Below are 26,617 nucleotides of genomic sequence, written 5' to 3'. Positions count from 1 at the left end.
TTCCACAAGATGGTTATAGTACAGATTCCTATGGTGACTTAAGATGCTGCAAAGTAATTAAAACGTAATCAGAGACTACATGCTCTATTGATTCTCCCTTGAAATGTCTGATTTGCGTTGTATACATATGGGCACAGATTCTCTGGGGATGAAGGTACACTGGAAGGTAGCTTTGCTTTCCTCCAGAAAGAGCAGGAAAATCACCAGCCCGCAGAAGCAGTTTCTAATTGATAAGTTCCTAGCAAAGGTGAAAATTAATTAATCCAAGTAAAATATGAATTCCTGTTCAACCAAGGCTATAATATTTTTCTTCTAGAGTCTAGATTTTTCTCAGGAAAAAAAAAAAAAGTAGATGGTTGAATCTCTCCAATGCATGCATTATTTAAAACACAAGACCTTGACAGAGGAGGCCCAAGCTTCAGTGATGCGTTTTTATGCCTATTGCATCTTAGGTCAGTTATCTGTGAAATACCACAAGCTTAATGTATTCATCTCTTCAATGTCCTGCCTTTGTCTGTTTCTCAGGGGGAGCCTGGGCTGCCCGGACTGGATGGAATCACTGTAAGTTGTTAACTATGTGTTGAGCTCCCAATGTTTTTCTAGTCAACAGTACCAACGACCCCTTTTCATTCCTCTCTGCGGTGTTCGAAGGTCTTTGTAGAGCTTCTCAAGGACAATCCAGAGAGGTAAAGTAGAATAGATCACTCTATCGACATTTGCCAAATGAGAAAGTACTGAGAGGATGGACTGTCTGCCTCCAGTGACATGGCAGGCTGGCTTTCAGACCTCTCGGCCAGGGACCTGCATCCTCCCTGGGATGTATTAGGAAAGAATTTTGCCTGGCATTTGGCAAGCATTTATTAAGTGTTTTCTGTGTGTTCAGAGTACTGTGGGTAAAATAAAAGAAGCAAAACACTCTTCTTTAAAAGGTATTCCACGTAGAAATTTTTTTTAAGGGACTCAATAAGAGTGAGTCCATGAAAGGCCATGAGTTGTGTTAATAAGAGCTTTGTTTTTCCTTGACTTTCCACATTGTCATCACTTTCCTTTGAAGTGGCTTCATAAAGGCCCCTTCTCTCCTCTTTTCCTGTATCATGGTTCCTTCCTTTCTTCTTCCATTCCAGAACAGATACTGAGCAGAACAGATACTGAGCAAAGGGCTAGGAGTGATCCCTGAGACAATTCAGACACGGTCTCTGCACACACACACAGCCACCTCCCACCCCAGGATGTGAAAAACTAGGAGGAATGTGGCGTAAGGATTCCACTGACATCATCAAGAAAGAGATGCTGTCCACCTAAGGCTACATCATGAGAAACTTTATATCTAAGAGAAGGTAGCCTCTGAAAAGTGTGGGTGACATTTAGGCTGGCTGGCAATGGGAGGAAGCTTTCTAAACAGAGAGAGTAGTGTGAGCACGCGCACATGTAAACAGGGATGAGTGAGGACCAAGGGCATAGAGGTCTCCTAGAGTGAAACAGCATTGGCTTAGATGGTGTGTTAACTAAATCTGTAGACTAACATCCAGTGTATTTGCTGCATAACTTCTCTTAGAGATGCCTTTCCCTGCCCCCAGAAGTACAGTGTTTGTATGCATATACAGACATGATAAATAAACCACTTAGATTTGGGGAGGGGGGAGGGTTCCTGGCTCGATAAGAGATTTGTGATCAGTAAGGAGACCACAGGTTATTAGTTATTGTCAGAGCCATGTTCTACTCTCATATATTCCTGGGGAACCTTTGAACCCCTACTTTCTCTCCCTCCTAAGTCTCAACTTCACTTAGCCTCTCCATCCCTTACCTAAGCACATATCACCTTATTCCTGCTCCCCAGCTTTAACAGGGCCATGCATTTTCCCATACCATCTTTCTCTTCAGATTTCGTTCTCTTGCTTTCAATATTGTCATCATTCATTTCAAAATATTTTCTAGTTTCCCTTCGGATTTTTTCTTTGACCCATGGAGACTTGTGGCGTTTAATTTCCCCAAATTTGTGACTTTCCAGATATCTTTATATTATTGATTTCTAGTTTGATTTTATTGCAGTTAGAGAGCATATTCTGGATGATTTCAGTGCTTTTATATTTGTTCAGTTTTATTTTATGGCCCAACCTATGGAACTATCTTGGTGAATGTTCCATATGTACTTGAAGAGACTATGTATTCAGCTGGTTGGGGCGAGTATAGATGTTAAAATCTCCATCTAGAATCATGAAGTTATCTATTTCATCCCTCCCTCGGTAATTAATAGAACAACTAAACAAAATATAAACAGACCTAATGGATCTTCTTTGTCCTCACTGATTTTTTAATATTTCTCCTTACAGTTCCATCAGTCTTTGCTTCATGTATTTTGAAGCTCTGCTAATAGGTGCATACACATCTAAGATAGATATAGATATATACATTTTCTATTTCTTCCTGATTCAGTCTTGGCAGGTTGTGCATTTCTTCCAGGTTGTCCATTTTATTGGCGTATAGTTGCTTGTAGTAATCTCTCGTGATCCTTTGTATTTCTGCAGTGTCAGTTTTTACTTCTCCTTTTTCATTTGTAATCTGGTTGATTTGAGTCCTCTCCCTCTTTTTCTTGATGAGTCTGGCTAATGGTTTATCAACTTTGTTTATCTTCTCAAAGAACCAGCTTTTAGTTTTATTGATCTTTGCTATTGTTTTCTTTGTTTCTATTTCATTTATTTCTGCTCTGATCTTTATGATTTCTTTCCTTCTGCTAACTTTGGGTTTTGTTTGTTCTTCTTTCTCTAGTTCCTTTAGGTGTAAGTTTAGATTGTTTATTTGAGATTTTTCTTGTTTCTTGAGGTAGGATTGTATTGCTATAAACTTCCCTCTTAGAACTGCTTTTGCTGCATCCCATAGGTTTGGGGCCATCGTGTTTTCTCAGTTTTTAACTATCATGAATAAAGTTGCTATGAACATTCTTGAGCAATTCTTGTGGATATATTTTTTTTTGAGAAACTGCCATACTTTTTTGACCTTGATAAAAACATGCCTCTCTAGGGCCCACAAGGAGCACCCGGATCTCCAGGAGCTGTGGGACCCATAGGACCACCAGGATTGCAAGTAAGAACCAGCTAAATCTACCACTTGTTCACAGCATTCATGTGAATGCTTTCCCTACCAGGTCGTGAAGTAAATGTAAGCCCATGAAATGTAGGCCCTCCTAGCAGAGAAAGGCAACTTCCATTCTAGGAGGTTAAAGTGAAGCATGCTCTCGTAAGGAGCTATTTGTTATCTTCTTTTATCAGAGTCTCTCTGACCATCCACTCTGTGCCTCCAAAGCCTCCTAGTCTAGCTCAACCTAAAGTATAGCCCAAGGATGGCTAATACCCGGCACATTTATTGTGACCTTCCACTCCCCTTACCCACGACAGACATTGCTAATTAATCACACCGTTATCACCCACCCTGAGCACAGAGGCAGCTTCAAAATCTTTCTCAATCCTTCACCTTGGAGAGCTCTTCCCACCTACCTATTTCCCATCACTGGCTATAGGAAGAGCATAGCCAGTCATCTGTGTGGTTCTGGGAAATCCACATCCCCAGATTGTTCTCTCTCCAATGTGTGAAATCCCACCACCACTGATTACTTTGCTTTACTTTCACCAAAAGTCATCATTTAAAAAGTGCCGGCCTAATGGGGAAAATGACACATGAAGTCTTCACTACCTTAGCATGAATGTGGTTATCAGGTCAACTGGGGAAATTTCAAAGGAGATTTTAAAAAAAGGAACCCAGGGAGAAGGAGCTAGAATCTGCTACACCAAAGCCAGACCACACCAAGGGGGTGGGGGACTTATCTTCAGTGACTCTCAACATGCCTAGATTCTTCGGGGCTGAAACTAAAAAGCGCTCTTTCCTTTCATTTTAAATCTAGGGTCCTCCAGGCCCCCCTGGTTTCCCTGGTCCTGATGTAAGTATACTTTGTCTTGGGGCATTTGACCTCCTACCGCTAAGTACTCTAGTTTCCCCAGAGATATTCTGGTCTGGTTAAACATACTTTCTGGTAAAGAAGACTGCATTCCAATTTAAGTTCCTGGAGGTTGTTTAGTAACTGATTTTGTTTTTCCTCCCTACACCCCTGTGCCTCAGGGGAATATGGGGTTAGGTTTCCAAGGAGAGAAAGGAGTCAAGGTAAATAAATTTTGGAACATACGCTCTGCAGTCCATGTGCTCCTAGAAATGTGTCTAGCTGCACACATATGCCTGCTTGTGATAGGGCTGCATGTGCACGCCTAGGCTACTGTAGTCTTTTTCCTTCAAAATATTGTAGTCTTCCTGCTTCCTACTTGTGAAATGTACATGTCTTACAAACATACGCTCTCGAGATATATTTTCTCTTCCTTCCACCTGGGTATTTCCCTGCTGATTTGTATTATATTGTGTCACCGTCTCTTTCCTTTTCTCTGCTTCTCTTCTCTCCATCCTTCCTCCTCCTCCTCCTCCTCCTCCTCTATCTCCTCTATCTCTCCTTCTTAACCCTCTCTCATCATTCCCTTTTATTTCCCTTCCCTCATTCTCCTATTTCCCTCTATACAAACTGTACAGTGATTTAGGACCCCCAAGGGAGACTGGGAGCTTGCCCTCCCCATCCTTGGCGGCTGCCTCTTGTAGATTGCACTGTCTTCAAGGAGCAAATCCAGTCTTCAGTGTTCCAGCACGGACTTCACTGCCTCTGCTTGTGCTCTTGGCAATGATTGGACCAATTAGAGTCTGATCACTATTGCCAAGAGGTAGCCATTTACCTTGCTCAAATCCTTTTTTGCTTTCTTCTAAACACCCTTTCATGCATGACCATGGCAACCGTGAACCTGCCATTTACTTTCATCCATCTTGTTTCCTCCCTCTGCAGTGCTGGTACAAAATGCATCTGGTCAGGCTTATAATTCTTTTCACCCCTTGAGACTGGTAGCTTTGTTTCCTCATTGATGCAAGGGTGAGGGTGAAGAGGCTAAAGTCATGGACAGTTGATTTGTGAATTACATCCTGAGGACAAACCTACCCTCCGGAGAAATATCTGTGTGGTGTCTGCTTTGCTTAATGTTTCCTTTGATCTTACAGGGGGATGTTGGCCTGCCTGGCCCTGCAGGACCCCCACCATCTACTGGGGAACTGGAATTCATGGGATTTCCCAAAGGGAAGAAAGGATCCAAGGTAGTGAACATTTGAGAACAAGAAGTTAATAAGCCTTTTCCTATTAATACCAGAGTTCAACTCTAATAACCAGAGTATACTGGAAGGATAGAGGGTTCTGTGTAATATGGCTATGAGCTTAACTGGGTTTCTGAATATTCGTTCAAGTGCTATTTTCTGTGTTTGTTTTGCAGATTCAGTTATCAAAATGCTGAATAACTTAAAACAAACATTGAATAGTTGGGTTTTTTTCCTCCTAACTACCAACCCTGTCAATACTTCTGTTGTCCCCAAAGCACTGTGACAGAGCAATAGGGTATAATGGTTGCTTTCAAGTTATCTGTTTAAAGAAACTATTTGCCCTCAGAAGATGACCCTGCGAATAGTGTATACTGTCACCAAGTGGCAGTAGATGCCCTAATTTGCCTGATCTGAACTACCAAGGCTGAAGCTGTAGACCTGTTTAACCGAGATATTTTATAATCTGTATTTTGATATGGTTGTATTTGAATGACTGTTTGCTGTTAAGGTGTGCAGATATCTTTCAATAACCTGACTTCCCTTCCTTCCTGGGGATTCCTTAAGTTTTGTGATCCTGCACCTGTGGTCAAGGGACCCAGGCAGGGGAAGGTGTTTAGTCCCATTTCTTTAATTCTGTCTTTGTGGAAGCAACAGCTCCGGGCCTTCTCCAGGTTTACAGGAAGTAATTATTGAGTTGGGAACAGTTTGGGAGCATATGAAAAATTGCCTGCCTCCCTAATCATTCCCAAACCTTAGGGAGCCCTTTCATGGCACTTATAGATAAATTAGCATATCAAGGAAAGAGATTAGAGTATTATGTTTCCCTTTGCAAACTGTAATTGTTACTCTTTTCCCAAAACCATTGGTGTCTTTGCAGCCAGTAATTTGCTAGAGGAAATCGCACTGAACAGCTTCTTCCACTAGAAAGAAAGCAGATGATCATCTTTTCTATCTCCCAATTAGCCTGAGCATTTGAGACTCTGTCTTGGATAGTTTTCTTTGCCTGTCATGGACTTTGGTCCTTTCCACACTACTAAGGGCTCCGTAAACTAAGACATCCTGGTGTAGTTACTAGTTGTGGAGACTAGGCAATCTGCACCAGCCTCTGGTGTCCCAATTGGGATACCCTATGGTTTCCCACTGCCCAGCCCAAGTAACTCAAGGGAACTATCTCCTTTATGTTCACTGCTTCCTGCCGCTACTCACTAAGCTTTGGTTGATTTTCCAGGGTGAACCAGGGCTTCAGGGCTTCCCAGGAATAAGTGGTCCTCCAGGTCTCCCGGTAAGTCTTCCTATTTGGTCAACATGTATTCAAGGATCTGATTGGACAAAAGCTATACCAATAGAAAGCTAACAGGAGGACCTCCTTCCTATGGTTATTGTAGAGAATTTCACCATCTTCATTGTTAGAAGGCATTTAAGGAAATGTCTTGTTTCTCAAACCCATGGGGACATTAGGTTCTTTATGAGACTATATAGCTTAGAGGTTATAATCTCAAGCTCTAGAGTTAAAACAGACCTAGGCTTGACTTCTGATTTCAGCAGTTTCTAGCTGTGTAACCTTGGACAGGTTTCTTAACTTTTCTGAGCCTCAGTTTCCTAACCTACCAAAAAAGGGATAATAATGGGGTGCTTATGAGAATTAAATGAGATAATATGCATGAAAAGGGCTTAATAAATGCCTGGCACATATCAATTGTTGAGTAAATGGTAGTTACTGTTAGTGATCCCATTTTCACTTTCCTATGTGCCCTTGTATCTTAGATTCTTTCACCCAACAAATACTTTTTGAGGGCCCCTAGTTGCCAGGCCTTCTGTTGGACTCTAAGGCTGCAACAGCAACTAACAGTCAGATAAGGAAAAGTCCCTGTCCTTGAGGAAAGTACATTCTAATTGGGGGGGATGAGGGAGGGGAGAGAATCAACAAGTAAACAAATGAAGGAGAACAAGTTCATATATTGGTAAGTGATACACAGAAGACAAAAAAAGGGTAAAAGTGTTGGAGTGTGGATGGGTAATGGGATGGGCACCTTTGGACGGAGTGGTCAAGAAGGGCCTCTCTGAGGGATCGCTTATTATGAGGGAGCGAGTCATGTGGAAGGTCGGGAAGAGTGTTTCTGGCCAAGGGAACCATAAGTGTCAACACCCTGAGGTTGGAACAAGCTCAGTGCTTTAGAGGAACAGCAAGAAGGTGAGCGGGTGGAGAAGAGGGTGAGCAAGGCCAAGAACCAGGCAGAGAGGCAGGAGCCATATCATGGAGACCTTTGTAGGTCAAATGTGGCTTTTATGTTAAATGTAATGGGAAGCCATTGGAAGGCCCTGACTTGTATTTTTAAGATCTCTCTGGTGGTAGTGGGAGTTGGGGGGCTGGGTTATGGAGGATGGGGGGAGGGGAAGGCAGCAAACAGAGGCTACTGCAACAATCCTGGTGAGGAATGGTGGTGGCTTGGACTAGGATGATGGCAGTGAAAATGGAGAGAAGTACATGGATTCAAAATGTAAAAAGTTTTAAATTTTTGTTACAGAACATTTCAAACACATACCAAGTAGGGAGAGTGGCATAATGGTCCCCCTGTGTACCCATCACCTAGCGTCAATAATCAGCAACTCACGGCCAATCTGAAGCCAACAACAGATGTAGCATTTCATTACAAATACCTCAGTATTTCTAAGAGATAAGGACTTTTTAAAAACATAATGATGATTTCATCACCACTAATTAATTATCAGAAATGACAATATCTGTTAAGTCAGAATTCAGGTTTATGATTGTCTCATAAATATATTTTTTTATAATTACCTGGTTTTGAATCAGAATCCAAATGACGCTCACAGATTACATTTGGTTGATATATCTCTTAAACGACAAGATATGTTTTGAAGGAGCTGATGAGATTTCCATGGATTGGGTGTAGGGGTCAGGAGGGAAATGGATGAATCAAAGATGACTAGGCCTGCCCCCCGGCTTGCTGGCACAGTGGGGAGAGATGACTCCGGTGCTTCCCTGCAGTTCTTTGAAACACTTTGGGTCTCTCCAGGTGGCCGGAAAACAAACACAGCCAGTAGAGCCACTGGCACAGATTACTTCCACAGTGATCCCTACTACTCCATAGAGACACGGGCAACAGAGAACCATCTATTCAATGGCCTTGATTTTAATCAGCTCAGTATCTAATGAATCATAAAGGGAAAGAATATTCATGTTGGAGACGGGACACCTGGACTTCAGCCTCAGCCCCAGCTCTGGGCCTTCAAGTATCTGAACCTCTCTGTATATATGTCATGTGGCAATGGTCATATCTACTGTTTCGAGGCCCAACTCACAATGTTCATCAGGTTTCTTTACAAAGTATAAATCTGTGCCGTCCAATATGATGACCACTAGCCACATAACAGCTACCAATCCTTTGAAATGTGGCTAGTCTGAGATGAGATGTGCTGTAGGTGTAAAATACACACCAGATTTCCAAACCTAGGTGTGAGGAAAATAATCTAAATTATCTCATTAACAATTTTTACGCCAGTGTTGAAATGACAGTATTTATGATGTGTTTGGTTAAATAAAATGTTGTTAAATTAACCTCACCTATTCGTTTTACTTTTTTAATGAAGCTACTAGAAAATTTAAAATAACATAGTAGTTCACATTATCTTTCGATTGGACAGCACAGACATAGAGTACTTTGCAAGTGGGCTGGGGAATAAAGCCTGCACCTTTCTTTGTGAGCATTTCACATAAATTCTAGTCACCTCTTATCATCCCTATGATGTAAGCAAGGTGGGCTGGGTTTATATCCCTGACTGATGAGGAAACCATGGCCTGAACGGGTAAAGAGGCTTGTCCAGAGTCACTCAGCAAGTTATTAGCAGAGCTGAGACTGAAATTCAGTTTTCTTGAATACTAGCCAACTCCAGGCTTTTTCCTCATACCATACTGCCCCCTACTGTTCAGTTCATTCTTGTCATGGTGGTTGTGGATTGCATGATCTCTGGTGCTTTGCAGTTCACTGGCTCACGCTCCCTCCCTCCTTACCATTCCCTTCCCTGTTCTACGTCAGAGGATTTCCCCTTCTGCAATTTCACCCGTTCCCTTTTGCCCTGTGAAAGAAAGACACACTGGCTGACAGCAATGCACAGTGGTAAACTGCAATACCGTTTCAAGCTCAGCATTTCCAGTGTTTCACAGTGTGCCCTGACAAATAGAAACCCCAGTTGATTGTAAAGACATCCAAGGTGGGAAAAAAAGCTTCCTTTATATGGTACAGCATCTTTTCAGAGAGTGGGAATCAAGAAACCAGAGTTCTCAGGCCACTTTGGTGTGGATTCCACATGCATCCCTGGCCAAATCCTATAACTCCTTTGCTGCTAATATCTCTATCTGCTTAATGGGAACATTTGTAGGTAACTTCTGTGACTTCTGCCAGAATAGTTGTAAGAAGAAAGGTGGTGACGTGTTTGAGATGCTCTGGGCTTTTCAGAGGAAACACACTTCTCAAATCCAAAGCCCTCACGTTGGCTTTCAATTAGCCACACTCACTGAGAAACAAGGCAGCGCTGAGGGTGGAAATCTCTGGGGAATCTGAAATGTTCCCTTCAACCATTTGTTTTCTTTCCATCCTAGCCCAGATCTTTGCAGGAGCTGCTGACAAGTGGCCAATCTGAGTGATTTAGACCTCACTTTCTTTCCCTTGCCCCTTCTGCAGTGACCCAGCATCCTTGCTTTTCTGGCTCAGCCCCAGCTTCACACATTTCATGACATTGTCCCAGCAGCACACTCATGTGTAGGCCACAGATGCTCCCGTGGAGACTGTCAGAGTCATATACCTCTGTGCCCTCCAAGCCACCAGCAAACGCAGGGTAAGGCAACAGGGCAGATGATGGGCGAGAGAGGGGAAGAAAGCGGTGAATCCTGAGGTACCTATTGAGTGGATCTGAGGCAACTACTGGACAGGCGGGAGTTCTCTTTCTGCTGAGCACCAGGCTTTCCAGGCACTTCAGGTAGGTCCTTCGGAGGAGGAGCCCCATCTTGACAGACTTAAGCTAAGCCCTCCCCTCCGCCCCACCCCCACCCCCACCGCAACCCGGTGCCCTGAGGGGCAGTAGCAGCAGTGTGACAGGGTCAGAGTTGACAAGGAGACTGACTTTCCTAACCTCTCAAGTCGCCCTCGCAGTGCCAAGCCAAACCGATCGCTGCAGTTTAGCCTCCAAAATGTGACCCCACAGTATGCTCATTCCCCGCCCCTCCCCCATGGCCTCCGTCCCCCTTTTCAGGCTTCAGTCTCCCTCCTGCCTTCCTGCCCTCCTTGTGCAGGTGGGCCTCGCCCCTCTCCACCGCCCTCACTGGGGCCGGGCGAGGAGCTCAGGCGGAGAGGGTGACCACCGTGCTGGCAGCCTGCCTCTCGGGCAGCAGGCCTCTGAGGACCCAGGGCCAGAGTGTCTTTCACTCCACAGCGGGGCCTGCCGCCCCCTGGTTCCAGCCTACTGTCTGCAGCTTGCCTTTTTCTCACACCCCCGTCTTCACCCTGCCGTCCGCCCCGACTCCCAGCCACGTGACTGAAGTTGAGTTTTTGCAGAGCCACTAACACCCATGAACCCAAAATACCAGGAGACCAGGGCCCTAGAGAGCAGCCCGTAAACAGCTAAGCTAGTGCTCTGAGGAGGTGTTCCTGACCGTGGGTGAGAAGGGGTAAGGGAGCAGTGGGTGCTGGTCAGCTCATGATGGCGACTGACTGGGCCGGGGCCGGGGCCCAAGACATCTTGCTAGAACAGCTTGTTCAGCAGGGCCTCGTACAGGGCCGCCCTGTGCTGGGAGACAAGCTGAGCCTGCAGCCCAATATCTTGCCAAGTCATTTATGTTTTATTGGCTCTAACCCCGACACACAAATTGCTTTTTAACATTTTTTTTCCTTTTTAAACTTTGTATATTTTTTTTGCTCACCTTGTAGCTCAGTCTCTCACACCCTCTCTCTGAGAAAGCAAGAGTCCAGAGGCTCTTTCTGCTTTCCGGGGAAGAAGGACAAGGGCCCCTTGTCTTTACAACTGTGGTAAAGATAGGTGGAGGCTGTGAGATGGTACCTGGACATTCTTTTCCTCACACTTTTGAACAGTTTTTTCCCTTGGTCACTGTTCCATTTAATTCAACAAGTATGTATTGGACCACCTTGTATGTGTCAGGCTACAGTAACATGCCTTGGAGGAGACAGAAGTGAATGTGATACAGACCTTCTCTCACAGACTTTCATCCGGAACCTGGCTTAGTGCTTGAAGAGTTTGGGGCAGCGTGGGCTGCCGTAGCTTCTGTGCACAGGCCAGGGAAGGCTCCGTGAAGCGTTTGACTTCAGCCGCCAATAGATACATGCCACCAGGGGGCAGCATGCCTTGGTTTCCAATTTGAGCTGCAGAACTAAGTTCGCATTCAGTTTGACACACAGGCCTTTCAAATAGAAACCCTATTCAGCATGAGGTCTGAGCAATTTGACTCCCAACTGTGGATGTAGAAAAGAGGGAAGGCAAGTAGGAGCCAAAGGCTGCTTTGAGTTGGACCCTTCACAGACGCACACTGCCCTCCTCAACAACAACAACAGTAAAAGCAACTCACGTTTTAAAAACAAAAGAAAGTAAAAACTTGGGCCTAGAAAACTAAGGGCTATTCAGCCAACTATACCCACGGGAATGCTCTGAGTATGAAAGAGAAAGAAAAAAAAACTACAAATGGGATTGGAGCAGTGCTTTGACAATTAGCTGAGCCAGGTCACATCAAGAGGACAACAGGAGGTGTGCCATAACATCTAGTGTCTTTCACAAGCTTACATTTGAGAGAACTTCACTGCCTCCTTTACTCTCATAATAGGCCTAAATGCTATCTGCCAACATCCGTGCTCCAGGAAGTCCCATTTTAAACAGTAACGACAAAGTGACCTCGATTACATTTGCCATGAAAGACTTTATCCACTCTGGTAATGAATTCTTCTGTATCTCGGGGGCCCAGAATGTGCTTGCCCTGGACCCAGAGGGGAGGAAGCTCTCTCATTCACTCTGCCTTTTGGATTTCTGCTTATTCCTAGAGAATCCCCAAGTCATGTCCGTGGCTGCAAGCCCTCACCTTCTGTGAGCAGGACAAGAGGGGTTGGTGACCATCTTGCAGTCCCTTTGAGAGTGTTCCTAAAGCCCGCACAGTTCTAGATCACGCCTAGATAGAAACACTCCTTCCCACTGAAGAGGATGTTGCAGTCATCATGTCTCCAAAGGGCAAAAGCTCTTCTCTCTAGCATCGATCCCCAAGGATTAACACAATTCTCCATTTGTGGGTCATCTTTGACCCAAGCTCCTAGATGGTGGGAAGCAGCCTGTTCTCTTGGAAAGGGCCCTGGAATGGAAGCTAACGCCCTGACTGTCTCATTGACTCTCTAACCCATGCAAGATGCTTGGCCCGTCTGAGTGTTAGTTTCCGCATCTGTAAAATCAATGAGGTTAGATCTGTCATTATTTCTATGCTGTTAGTTCGTGTTTCCATAAATACTTGTAATAGTTTTTTGGGGAGAAGACATTGCTTCTAGAACCAAAAAGAAGCCTTTAATGAATGGTTCAAATTATCTTCAAGGCCTCTGTGTTTCTCAGGCGGTGATGAGACGCTCAGCATGGTTGAGCTTCCCCAGTGGGACAGTAGAGCTGATTGGAAATTACCGCCTTGCTTTGGATGGAGCCAGGAGACCTGTGAGGAAATGAATGTTATAATCTGTGGTCTCTTTTTCCTTTAGGGTTTTGGAATTGCTGGAGAAAAAGGAGAAAAGGGAATCCCTGGTTTGCCGGGACCGAGGGTACGAACCTGGAATTTTGCTTGCCTGGATCTGTCAAGTCACCCGGTCCCTTTTGTTTTCCGTTTGCATCTCTGTTATGTAACTTGATGGCCTCCTAAGCTTCTCTTGTTTCTCTTTCTCAACCCTCGGGCAGGTCCCTAAGACCTCTTCCTCTCCCTTCTGCCACATTCCCTTGACTTAGTGGCTCCTTTGAATAAGGAATGAGGTACAGTAAGTCCCCTACATACGAACCTTCAAGTTGTGAACCTTTCAAAGATGCAAACGTATTATAAACCTATTACAGTACAGTACTATATAGCCAATTGTGTTAGTTGGGTATCTAGGCTAACTTTGTTGGACTTACAAACAAACTGGACTTACAAATGCACTCTTGGAATGGAACTCGTTCGCATGTAGGGGACTTACTGTACTCCCTACACCAGGTGGTTCCTCAGCCCGTTTACTCTCCTTGTCCTCAACTATAATTATCTTCTGGGCTAAAGAATGACATGTCTTACTTTCATTCCATTCTATCCTGAGGGAAGGTGGGGTAGGGGCAGTTTGCAGGAATGGAAGAAAGAGGACGAAGTGCAATTTTTATAGGACAGAAACAAACCTGGGAAGTTCTAGAACATAGTGAGTAATGTTCGGAGTCAACAGTTTCCAATAATAATCTCACTTCAAGTGGAGAAATAACTGTTAGCCTCTCTGATTCCTAGCTTCAGGCACTTAGGTCTTACGTTGTTAGTAATTGGCCAACCTTAGCCTTAAAGAAGCAACAGTTCAGAGAATTAATTGTCTTTTTAGCTTGGTCATGAAGTTTGTCAAGAGTCTTTTGAGTATTCTGCAATGTTCATCCATTACCCTGCCATTTCTTTCTCCACTTTCCTCTACTCCCCTGTCTTGAAAACACAAAATCACCAACCAAAAATGCATTGGGGGAGAGAGACAAGAGGCCCTCCCACAATCTATTTAAAAATCTCATGACTTGGAACTAATGCAGACTAAGTATAATACCACCCAGCCCTTCTACCCAATTCCACATAGTACTTAAAATGTTTCCATTTATTTAGCTCTTTAAAATTTCCCTGTGTGCCTATTCAGCCTGATGGATTAGTGCTTAGAAAGAAGTCATTAAGGCACGTCTAGGAACATTCTCTTACCTGGTTTTAGGAGCTGCTAAATCCTGATCTCAGTTGGAGAGCTTTGTTATGTGAGTCTAGTTGCTTTGTCTAGTATGGGCTATTAAATCTTTCTAAGGTACCTCTGTTCTCTTTACAGGGTCCCACGGGTTTAGAAGGAGTCCAAGGCCCTCCAGGGAGTCAGGTATTTTGGTTAATATCATTAAAGCCTCAGTGTATAAAAGCCAAATCAGAAGGCCCTCTTGCTTTACTTAACATGACCATCAATGCAAAGGGAAACGCTGCTTACGATTCAAATTGTCCGCCTCTCTTTGTTTGATAGAATCTCAGCCACTCACTTCTTTTGTTTTTACCCAAGAAGATGAGTGTCCAGTGTTCAGTCCTATGATGAAGTAGTACTCCTTTAACATGTTATCAGGGCCTAGCAAAGCCAGCCTGCTTGTATTCGTCTCTAGCCTTGTGGCCCTTGTACCTCCTAACATGCAAGTTGGCTACCTAAGCGCCATATTGCCTTCTGGAACATTTTACGGCTTCCAGAGTCAGGTATGATCCATATATATCCTGGAATGCCGGCCAAAATCCCTGTGCCATTTGCCCTGGCCTAATCCAAAAACCAGCCCCTCTTGTGCTCTTAGACATTCAATTCACTTGTAACTATGTTTCTGTCACAGGGCAAGAAGGGGTCTTCAGGTTTCCCCGGGCTTAATGGATTCCCAGGAATTAAGGTAATGTTTTTAGGAAGTGAAAATCCAGGATTGAGGAGATGGAAGGGTGAAGAATTAGTATAAATGCTATTTAGTCCATTTGGGCTGCTCTCACAAAATATCACAGACTGGGTAGCTTATAAAAAAGAGAAATTTATTTCTCATAGTTCTGGAGGCTGGAAGTCTGAGATCAGGGGGCCAGTATGGTTAGGTTCTGGTGAAGATCCTCCTCCGGCTTGCAAACTGCCTACTTCTTGCTGTGTCCTCACATGGTGGAAGGGGCAGGCTAGCTCTCTTGGGCCTCTTTTATAAGGGCACTAACAATGGTGGGAGCTCTGCCCTCATGACCTAATCACCTCCCAAAGACCTCACCTCCTAATATCGTCATCACCTTGGGCATTAGGTTTTCAACGTGAATTTTTGGGAGACACAAACATTCAGATCATAGCAAATGCCTATATGATGAAATGGAGTATGTTTTAGTATTTTGACATTTTAGATGTCACCCTTTTCACACGAAATGCGTACAAGCAAATCCATCCCTACAAGGAGAAATATTTTATTATTGACATTGTTTAGAATTGCCAACTTTTGGGTTTTGTTATCGTTTTTAAATTCTCTCAAGCAATGCATCCCCTTATTGCCTGCACCTGGGACAGACAGCTCCTACCTCCCAAGCCTGGATGTGCCACTCTGTCTGATTCTGGTACCTGAGTCTCCCTTTTGAGAGAATTAGGACTCTTTTGACTTCCTCTGCCTGACATCACCCACTAACAAGGGCCGTGACAGTAGCAGAGTCCCAAGCCTGCTGAAAGTGGGAAATAAGTTAAAACTCGGGCTTCCCTGGTGGCGCAGTGGTTGAGAGTCCGCCTGCCGATGCAGGGAACACGGGTTCGTGCCCCGGTCCGGGAAGATCCCACATGCCGCGGAGTGGCTGGGCCCATGAGCCATGGCCGCTGAGCCTGCGCGTCTGGAGCCTGTGCTCCGCAATGAAAAAAGTTAAAACTCTGTTCCCTCCTTAGCACCTCTTGGGTGTAGCCATATTTTCTATTCCTGCGATATGTTTCCCAGGCCCAGAAGCAGACTGTCTTGGAGTCAGGTTGCAAGATAAAATTGGGATCCCTTGTCCTTGACAGGTTCTCAGTTGAGTGTCAGGCCTCTGGGCTGCCTTGTGTCACCTTCATCTTAAATTTATTGGACTTTGAAATTAACCTATGGATTGTTTGGCCCTGGAAATCAGGGGTTACAGAAGGAGGAACCTTCCATTGTCCCAGGGAATGGTTTTGAGGGAACATAAATCTTATGTGATGAGGTCACAGAAATATTTGTGTTTAATGTATTTAATCTTTGCAGGGTGAAAAGGGTGACATTGGCCTGCCAGGCCCAGATGTTTTCATCGATACAGATGGTGCTGTGATCTCAGGTGCAACTTTTCATTGATTGGAGTGGAAAAAAAAAAAAAGATAGGAAGTTGACTTCTATATCCCCTGTAATTGTTAAGAGGATACTTTGTCAGCCACTGGATTGCTGCTAAACCCGATCCCCACAAGGGCCACTCATAGATCCTAAACTTGGGAAATGAATCTAACTCCAATGTCTTAGGCAAAGAAGCCAAGCCCCATACTCCATGTTTGTGTTGGGTCCACCAAGACTGGGATTTGCGTTGGCCTGGGTCTGGATTTGCTAAAAATGGTTCTCCTAGTGATGCTTAGGGAAGGATTCATACCCTCCCAGCTAGGCTAACTTCAGCCTGATACTCTGGGACACACAGGGTCTCATGTACGTGATCCCACGCGTGCTCGAGCTTGACAATTTCACAGGAAGTGGAAAAGTATCTTTGGTATCTTTCGGTTAGGACAGCCCTCAATAGTGTGACACTTTGGAAGTTTGCCTTCACCTCTCCTTGTTCTAGTTACTGTGTGTGCCCAACTCTTCCCTTCGCCTTCTCTAGAGATCTAGATGTCAGTGTCTCCAGCTACTTCTCGCTTGACCAAAGGCTTCTCCTATAGTGCCTCTTCCATCTGGGTCTCCTAACTTCCTTCTCCTCACATCCTCTCAGGCCTGTGCCCTGTCTGGTAAACTCATTAAAGCTGAGGTGTTAATGGTGGACAGTGGCTTCCTGTGTTCCACGCTCAAGAAACCTGTGTATAACATGAAGAGTAGGCTTCGACACCTTAACCCAAATGGCAGAGATTTGAGGCATGACAAAAGATTACTAGTAGTAGAAGAACCTTCCTAGTACTTATCAGATCTTACCATGGAAGGTAAGCCCTGGCCAGACCAGTACTGAACAGTAGGAGAGCGTTAGCTCAAATAGGCCCATTATCACGTGAGAGCATTAGCATCTGGGAGACCTGTGAAGGGCAAGAGAGGCGCTTCTAACCTGAGGACATCTCCTTGCAACTCTTTTGAGGCATTTTGTGGCATTTGTGGGCCTCCCTTCGGTTTGCTTACTGCTTTTGTTGTTGTTGTTGCAATGCCAGGTTATCCTGGAGACCCCGGTATGCCAGGCCTCCCAGGCCTTAAAGGAGATGAAGGCATCCAGGGCCTGCCTGGCCCTCCTGGTGCCCCTGGATTACCAGCTTTACCAGGTAAAACAAACTAACCCACCCCATGCACAGATCTCCACTCTGGTGCTCAGCATCCCCTTCTGTACTCTGGTCTGGGTACATACCCAGCCAAAGTCAGAAGAAAGGTAGACTATAGTCAGTAGGCTCCCTGCTGCAAGCCCAAGGCCAATGTATATGAGAATAGGGCCTGGGTAAGCAGCTTTCCTTTGACCTCAGGCATGTACCATAGCTAGATAGGCAATCCCAGACCATCAATGAGGGGGCCTGGGTTGGCCTGCCAGAGCCCTGTCACCCTTCTGTTTATGTGCCATCCCAGTTGATGCTTGCCGGAAGGAGCTAACAGAAGCCCAGACGAAAGTTTATACCCAGCCCTTCACTCTGTGCTTAACCCAGGATCCTGTGGACGACATCCTTGACACAGTCATTGGAGGAACACGCCCATATGCCACTCTAGAGTAGTAAACAGAGAAAGGGCATGCCAGCGTCTGGGAGGCAGTGATGTCCCAAATATGAAGCCTCAGACATTACTTTTAAAGACAGCAGTTTCTAAATTCTCTGGAGATGGGCCTCTGTAAGGATACCTGTGCTTTTAAAACGGCCCCTTGGAGGAGGTACAGCTGATCTCAGCACCAAGGTGGAAAAAAATCTAGAAACGGGAGGCTGGAGACCCAGGTTTCCCTCTCAGGTGCCACTTAGAAGTTCTGCACCCCTGACCATGTTTCTGTACGTCTTTGGGCCTCCATTTCCCAAGAGGTTAGGCTAGCTGATTCCTAGGGACCCTTCTAACTCAGCTGCAGGAGAAGGGCAAATGCTTTCCCAAATTCTCCCTCGGAGCTAGTGTCTAACATCGGCACTGATTGGAATCCCCTGAAGAGGAGGGTGATGTGATGAGCATTTTTGTGTGGGCTTCTCCTTCCAGGTGGCCCCGGTACTCTAGGGCTCCAGGGAGTTCCAGGCCTGAAGGGGGACCAAGGAAACCCCGGCCACACCACAACTGGGGCAGCTGGCCTCCCTGGCAGAGATGGTTTGCCAGGCCTACCAGGCCTACCAGGCCTACCCGGTAAGTCGTTTGTTTCTCTCTTTGGTCTTGAGATCCAGGTGTGATCCAGGTTGCAGAACAGTCCTGATTTTTGAGGGAGGGAGCATCTCACAGGTTAGGGACCACAGCGATCAGAGTGTTCACCAAGGAATGGGCAAGTGAGGGCCATCTCGATGATCAGACACTACCTAATGCCTTCTGACTTCGTAGTCATTCCCTTTCCCCCTTCACTGTTCTCAGCCCCTAGGCCTGTGGTCTTGCAGCTCCTGAAGGAGCAGCATTGGCTCTTTCAAGCTTTCCCTGGTCCTCAGGGCTCCAGCGGGGCGGGCTGAGAGTCCAAGAAATGGGAAACCAAGCCTGGATCCTCAAAGTGGCTGCTAAAAGCCTCCACAGGGCTTATTCTCCTTAGGTCATCTACCTGAGTATGAGATTCTAGATTCTAAGAAAAAGGCTAGAAATATGCCCCGCATGTTTCTTTGTAACCTGCAACCCCTGACCACTGCAGCTTGTACCCATCTCCTCTTTTGTCCTAAGAGGACTTCCTGGGATAGACATGGGGACTGCTGAGTTGCTGAAGCTGCCTCGGTTATTCCCATATCCCCAGTGTCTAGTCCAGTGCCTGGAACATAGTAGACATCCTATAAGTAGTAGTAGTAGAGAGAATTGAGCCAACAGAGTTTGGACTTGCTACAGACTTTGGGTCCTTGTCTTGGATTTTTGGGGGGAAGGGTGTCTCTGCTCTGGTGGTTGGGGCTCAAGGACCCTTGGTGACTGAGCTGCTATGCTGAGTCACATGAGCCCAGGCTCCTGTAAGTTGCCAATCTTTTATGGTTTTTTTCCCTAAAGGTCCAGCATTTGAGACGGGAACTCTACAGAGCACAGAGCCAGGGTTGCCTGGTCTCCGAGGAGAACGAGGTCCAAAAGGAAACCCAGGCCTCAAAGGAATCAAAGGTGATTTTGTCCCCTTAGGTTTCTCTGTTCCCCAAACTCCCTGGAGAAGGCCCTCTGGGAAGAAGCAAACTAACAGCCTTGGGAACCTGAACAGGACGAATCCTGGATCTTGAGTGGGAATGTGATTGATTATACGACTGTTGGAAGTGCTCTATTTGGAGCTCTAAGACTGAGGCTGGCGGTTGAGGTCACACAGGACAAAGGGGCCCCCAGGCTACTGTACCTGCCCCCTCCACCTGCAGAAGCTACTCTGCACATTCTGCAGCCCCTCTCAGTTTGCAAGGCCAAGGCAGGAAGTCACGTATGATTACCTTCAGCCTGAAGGAGAGGTCAAGACCTGGAACTCTGAAAAAGCCAACTGGCTCCAGGAAAACAACTCCGGTCCCCACAGATTGACTGAAGGATTGATTGATTGCCCCAGCCTTCGGCTGCCTTGCACTTTCCATCTTTCTGTTGTCTTTGGGTCATTCCTCCATTTCATACTCTGAGGGGCAGATGCTAAAGTGCAGATAAATCACTTCATTATAGTTCCAGCCCAGGGCAGGGTGGAGGAAGAGGTGAAAGTACTGGCCGAAGAGAGGTTTGGGTATACCTGGGGGTTTCAGGTACCTGAGATCTCTCCTGTTCTCTCAAGGAATTTACAGCTCTCCTCGACCTCAAACAGAAAGGTTTTAACTCACTCCTCTCCTTTCTCATTGCCCTATCATAAAATGGCACTACCTAAGTATAGGAGCTAGTTGAGAAATTTTTGAAAGCCCCATCTCTAATTTTTAGATCCAGGGAAGATGGTTGAGGGCAAAGGATATTAAATTTCAAGTCTCGACCTAGGATGTCAACTTTGGCCCTTCCCTGACTCACTGCAGAGCTAGTGTGCTTCTTGATACCATTCTCATACTTAAAAACAGGGCCAACTCTGATGCCTCCCCTCCTATATTCCCATGGGACCAGAAGGTTTTTCTGTCTATCTGTCTGTCTGTCTGTCTGTCTGTCTGTCTGTCTGTCTGTCTGTCTCTCTCTCTCTCTCTCTCTCTCTAAGTCTGGAATAGTGATAGTGATTCTCAGGTGATTCACTGGACATGAGAATCACCTAGGGGAAATTACTACCAATTAGATTCTTGGACCTGGCCGCCTGAGAGTCTGACTGATTGGGCCTGGGGTGAGGCCCAGCAAGCTGCCTTATAAGCAAGCATCCCAGGTGACTCAGGCAGGAGGTTCATGGATCACACTCGAGAAATGATTATTTGGAGAACAGGCTGTTCTTTCAGAGTTTCAGGGATTATCGATTTTCTAAAGGTAGGAAGAGGCCCTTCAGGATCTTAGGGAAACTCAGAGTCACCTCTGTTGATCCAAAGTCTCATTTCCTAGACCAGAAGCATGGAAGGTATAAGTGGCTGGGCTATAGTGCTAGTGACTCCTTGCTATCCCTTCAAAGATGCTTTGCTGAAATCTCTGTCTTCAATTTATTTGGCATTTGTCTCTGTGTACAAAAGACAGGGGAAAGACATTCTGGTGAATAGTATGTTCAAGTGGCTTGGATTCCGGACTCTCAGTTGGTTAGTATAGGTCAGTGGTTCTCAACTCTGCATGCACATTAGACTCACTGATGGCTGGGCTCCACCCCAGAAGATTGAAATCCAAATCACTAGCACAGATGTACTTTGATGGAAAGTGAACCTAGTTCATTCGAGTCTGTTCTCTGCAGGCCTTCTGATTTCCTCCATGGAGTTGTTCAGGTCACGAATTACCACTGGCAGGTCTTCCTTCTTCTTGGAAAGATGGCCCACTTAGATTAATGTTGTCTTTTTTTTTTTCCTCCAGGGGACTCTGGTTTTTGTGCTTGTGATGGTGGTGTCCCAAACATTGGACCACCTGGGGAGCCAGGCCTACCTGGGCCACCAGGTCTCCTGGGCCTTCCGGGCCTGAAAGGAGCGAGAGGAAATCCAGGCTTTGGGGGTGCACAGGGCCCATCAGGGGATCCAGTAAGTCTTACCAAACTTTGGCCCTGAGGGAGCAAATGGAAGCTTTTAAATGCCCCTCACTCCTCACCAATCACTTTCCTAAAACACATAAAAGAAAGATGGGGATGAAGCAGACCTTCAAGGTTTTGATCCATAATATGAAGAAGTCTATCGAGGTATCTTGAAAGTCCCTTTCTGCTTTAACCTACCTATGTTCCCTCCCTTCCTCCCTCCCTTCCTTCCACAAAATTATTTACATTTGCCTAGAACTGTGCCGGGCCCTGAAGACAAGGTTCCCATCCTCAAAGATTTCAAAATTTAGAAAGGGTAAGGAAATAAATGGGCAATTATAATCCAAGATGACGACATAATCCAGTGTCCAGAGCTGTGCCAAAATGTACCCATGGACCTGTTTTAGGTCAGACCTATGCGAGGCGCCAGAATCCTATGAAGTCTGCGTCTCCTCATCATTCCCTTCTGTCTTTTTGTCAGGGTGTATTTGGGCCTCGAGGTCTGGAAGGCCCCAAAGGAAAGAAAGGGGAAGCGACTCTCAGTACAGGATCAGGGATACCAGGAGATCAGGGTGATCCTGGTCTCCAGGGGCTCCCTGGTGAGACAGGAGCCCCAGGCAAGGACGGAGTACCAGGTTTACCAGGCCTGCCAGGCTTTCAGGTAAGTCGATTGTTCCTGGGTAAATAGTGCTGTAAATCCTCACACCTGACTTGGCAGGTGGGCGGGTGGGGAGTAGCTGATGGCTACTTCCTGCCTCTGCCACTGACACTTTTGTCTCTGTGCTTTTCCTTTCTGTAAGATAGGAATCTTTTTCTCAGAATGGGTCATTGGCTCACTTGATAAACGCTAGTGACAACTGACCACATCACTTAAAATGTTTCAGCTTCTGAAGAGCTTTCCATTGCAAGTAATCCAGCTGCTTTCTATGACCCCCCCCCCCCCCGCCACCAGAGTTGTCCTTTCCCCTCACCCACACCAATCTAGAACCTTTCGCATTATCAGATCACTCAGGGTTGACAAGCTTCATTCCCATTAACTCGACTCAGAAGAATTGATTGAAAAACTAGAGTGACAGAGAATTTTAACCAAAAAATAAAGCCCTGCTCATACTGGTTAGGTGTTTCTTTCCTATGGTCAGAGGGCTTTCCAGATAAGTCTCTTAAGTAATGATTCATCCTTTCCTATGTGTTGTCTAGGGTGATGGTGGACAGGGCTTCCCAGGTGAAAAGGGGTTACCAGGACTTCCTGGTGAAAAAGGCCGCACTGGTCCAATTGGCCCCCCAGGAATTGGGCTACCAGGATCTTCTGGACCTCGTGGGCTTCCTGGAGATAAAGGAGTAGATGGATTCCCAGGGCAACCAGGCCCCCCTGGGGTTCCAGGTGAGTCAGGGAATCAGATGGCTTTGGGCTCGGAAAACTGACTCCTTGAGGGTAGATATGACCCAGATGCGTGAAATGTGTCATAAGAAGGCCAACTGGAATCACTACTTTCAATCCTCTTGAGGGTTTTCATGTGGAAAAAGGATCATACTGTGGTACAGTTACACAGAACAATATAGATTTCAGCCCTACTAAGTGAAAAACTTCCTAACAGAGCAGTCTGAAAGTATAACAGAATGGCCTTGGGAGGTTATGAGCTCATAATCCCTGGAAGATTTCAAGCAGAAGCTGGATGACCATTTATTACAAGTGCCATGGAAGTAATGAGTGGAAATTGGACAAGAAAGGTATCCTCTAAGTTGTATGGTAATATCATCAGTAGGGAAGAACCTTTCCTTAATTCATGAGATCTCAGATTGAGAAGAGACCCTAGTTCTATCTAGTCTGATCTCCATTTCATACCTTAAATCCTTCCCATTTATATAACTTCTCTTTCTACTTGAATTTTAGTAATTCTAATGAGTGACAGCCCTGCTTATAGATCAAGGTACTATGCTATTAACTTGCCTTCTTGCATACAGCTAGAACAGCTCTTCATCCTAACTTCTACGTTTCCACAACTTCTATGTTCCCATTAGTGGTACCACACTTCCTGTAGTCGTCTGAAGTTTGAAAACTTGAAATTCATCTCATATTCTTCATTTGCAATGCCTCTTATCTTTGTCCCTTCTTCTTGGTATCAAGCTCGTTATCTCATGCCTAGCTAACACCTATATGCTTGTTGGAATAGATGGATGGATGGATGAATAGATAGATGGATGGATGGATGAATAGATGGATGGATGGATGGAAGAATGACAACTTCCTAAGTAGTTTTTCATTTCCTACCTCTAGACTTTCCCCACTCAATTCCACTATGAACACTGCTGCCAATTTAATAATCTGTAAAGAGCTGATTCCATCATGTTACTCCCCTAGTCCAAAGCCACAGATGTTCTCCACTAAATAGAGGATAATGATCAAACTCCTTAGCCTAGAATTCAGAAGTCTCCAAACATGGACACAACCAACCTTTCTAACCTGACTTTGTCTCATACTCTTCATGATTAAAACAAAACAAAACACTAAGACAACTGTATCTTTCACTGTCCCCATAAACAATATATTCATTTCTAACTCCAAGATTTTGCCCATGTTGCCTTTTTCTTGAATACTCCTCCTTTTCTCTATGTACTCACATCCCATCCAACTTTCAGGCTTCGATATAGGCCCTAATTCTTCCACTAAGCTTTCTCATGACCCCTATGGTATGTCTTTGCCAGTTAGATTATATATTTCCTTCCATTAATGCTTTTACTTTTTCCAAAAGCATTGTAAGCCTCTGGATACTAAGGAAGGTGAGTAATCCTTTTTAGTGTTTCTCAACCTGCCTAGTATAGTGCAGTGTTCCACAGGAGACTAATATACATTTACAGAGGAAAGGGCCTTTTCCATAACCAAGGAGCTTTTTCTTAGACCTATTTCTCCTCTTTCCACCTCGTCACCTTGAAGAATTACAAAAAAAGAAGACAGATACCAGGTCTTGTAAAAATGTATTTCTTTTAAAATGTACTTTTGTGAATTGGTCTAATAAGGATTACAGTACAAGTTAAAAATGGGTGATTCAGGATTCTTAAACCCAAGTCAGTATTTCAGTCCAAGTCAGTATCCCCGTTAAGGCTGTGAGGAATTGTGTCAAACAAAACCATTCGGCCTTTTGGAAGTCCTGGTGTCAGCTATAGCTTTGCTTCCAGCTCTGTTCCCAGAGACATTATTCATGGTCATTCCACCGCCCCTCCGCCAACTGGGTCTTCGTTCTAGTTCAACCCATTTTGCAGGCAACTAGGTTTTTTTTTTTTTTTTTTTTAACATCTTTATTGGGGTATAATTGCTTTACAATGGTGTGTTAGTTTCTGCTTTATAACAAAGTGAATCAGTCATACATAAACATATGTTCCCATATGTCTTCCCTGTTGCGTCTCCCTCCCTCCCACCCTCCCTATCCCACCCCTCCAGGCTGTCACAAAGCACCGAGCCAATATCCCTGTGCCATGCGGCTGCTTCCCACTAGCTATCTACCTTACTACGTTTGTTAGTGTGTATATGCCCATGACTCTCTCTCGCCCTGTCACAGCTCACCCTTCCCCCTCCCCATAACCTCAAGTCCGTTCTCTAGGAGGTCTGCGTCTTTATTCCTGCTTTACCCCTAGGTTCTTCATGACATTTTTTTTTCTTAAATTCCATATATATGTGTTAGCATACGGTATTAGGCAACTAGGTTTTAAACTGAGTTATATTAACATGGTGCCTATAAACTTAGATATGCTCAAATCTGGATATTATCAACATTCCAACTGCTTGGAAACAGAAGGAAGCCCACAGGAACATTTCTGTCCCAAACTTCACTATCCCTGGACCCAGAAAGTTCTCAGGAAACTAGTGATCTAGAAAGCTATAGCCTGGGAGATGCCTTATGCAGAAAATGTTCTTGTTGCAATACCAAGACTTTCCAAAAAATTACTTCAATTAAGAGCATTAGCTTTCTTTTTCTCTCTACAACCACCAAATATAACTCCTCAAACCTAGCTTTGTTTCCACACAATTGTAAAAACACTTAACTTGTGGGCCCTAAACATTTGCATTATGGCCATTACTGTTGCCATGAAAGATGAAGATGCTGTTCCTAAATGTACTCACTCCAACTGGTCGTGGCTCAGGCTAGGACAGCTACATTGCCAGGAAAGGGAATGAAGTAATCAGAAGCCTTTCAACCTAATAGTGTGAATTATTACAAATCCTGGGCAAGGAGACAACTGGCTGTTTCCAAAGAGGCTCTGATCCAGATGCTCATAGTAATCAATCACCCTGGTTATCACTGCAGCGGCTACTGTGTCCTTGATCCTGTGTGGATGCCAGCTTTCTCGACTCAGTCCAGACAGGGAATTTGATCGGTGGGCTACAGACGAGACTTCCCTTGGGCCTCAAGGAACTTCTGTCCCGGTTTAATTTTCTTCTTTACTTGTTTGGTCTAGGTGACTGCTGCTGCAGGGAGAAGGTTGGGCAAGGAGACTTAGACACAGAGGGAGGTGAGAGGTAGTTAGCTCTAGAGGTTCTCAAACACCAATGATGGCAACCCCACCCCTTCCTTTTTGTTCACTTAATCTCAGACACTCACAATGGTCTGAGTACCACGCTGGAGGCCCGGGCTGGGGAGGGGTGATCCTAAGGCTGGGGTGCAAAGACTCACGCTGACGCCGCTGCAAAGTCTCCTTAGCACACCTCTCCTGGGGGGGAGGACAGAGGAAGTGGGCATGCAGTCTCTGCGAGGGGCTGGCTCCTTCACTGTGCATGTTGATGGCTTGTCTGATCTCTTCCTTGAGCATCTTCACTTATGAACTTAACTGAGGCCATGACTTGCCTTGGGAGGTACCTGGAAGGAGCCACACATGTCTGATATTTATTCATTGGAACCAGAATCAACTGAGGTATTAGAAACTTGATAACCAGCGGTGCTTTTTTATTCTGAAGATGAATTTTGTCATTAATGGGGAAAATTCTGAATAACTAGGTCATTTGTTGCACTTATAAAACAGAACAAGGGTAGAGCTGGTTTCTGCTTTGTTGGGGAGAAGGCTCGGAATTCAGGGATGTAAAAGAAAAGACAGGAATGTAAAGTAAAAGAGTCAGGTAGCAGTATGACTTGAAGTCCTTACCTTCTCACCATTTTGACCCTCTGCTTGCAATACACAAATGCGGTGTGTTGTACAGGACTGGTCCGAGGCAAAGGGAAGTATGTCCTTGATTTCCTCTGGGTTCTACTCATCTTCCCTTTTCTAAGTATTTTTCCTGCCCTG

General features: G+C 45.1%; 1 protein-coding gene across 1 annotated transcript in view; it reads left to right on the top strand.

Annotated features, from left to right (window-relative positions):
* Positions 1–26,617, top strand: part of COL4A6 (collagen type IV alpha 6 chain) — a gene marked incomplete at both ends in the record, with an annotated part of 280,878 nt that overhangs the window by 227,175 nt on the left and 27,086 nt on the right. The window contains 17 exons of the mRNA XM_082865135.1: positions 526–561; positions 3,019–3,081; positions 3,896–3,931; positions 4,111–4,152; positions 5,080–5,172; positions 6,401–6,454; positions 12,930–12,989; positions 14,250–14,294; positions 14,782–14,835; positions 16,168–16,237; positions 17,298–17,405; positions 18,304–18,444; positions 19,270–19,374; positions 21,193–21,353; positions 21,825–22,004; positions 22,541–22,724; positions 25,796–25,849. Coding sequence (XP_082721261.1) covers positions 526–561; positions 3,019–3,081; positions 3,896–3,931; positions 4,111–4,152; positions 5,080–5,172; positions 6,401–6,454; positions 12,930–12,989; positions 14,250–14,294; positions 14,782–14,835; positions 16,168–16,237; positions 17,298–17,405; positions 18,304–18,444; positions 19,270–19,374; positions 21,193–21,353; positions 21,825–22,004; positions 22,541–22,724; positions 25,796–25,849 — 1,486 coding nt within the window. The remainder of the gene's footprint in view (positions 1–525; positions 562–3,018; positions 3,082–3,895; positions 3,932–4,110; positions 4,153–5,079; positions 5,173–6,400; positions 6,455–12,929; positions 12,990–14,249; positions 14,295–14,781; positions 14,836–16,167; positions 16,238–17,297; positions 17,406–18,303; positions 18,445–19,269; positions 19,375–21,192; positions 21,354–21,824; positions 22,005–22,540; positions 22,725–25,795; positions 25,850–26,617) is intronic.

Source organism: Leucopleurus acutus (genome assembly GCF_964270905.1).
Source record: "Leucopleurus acutus genome assembly, chromosome: X".
NCBI classification, from domain to species: Eukaryota; Metazoa; Chordata; class Mammalia; order Artiodactyla; family Delphinidae; genus Leucopleurus; species Leucopleurus acutus.
The sequence above is the reverse complement of the archived record's forward strand: the minus strand, read 5'-3'. Positions and strand labels throughout refer to the sequence as shown.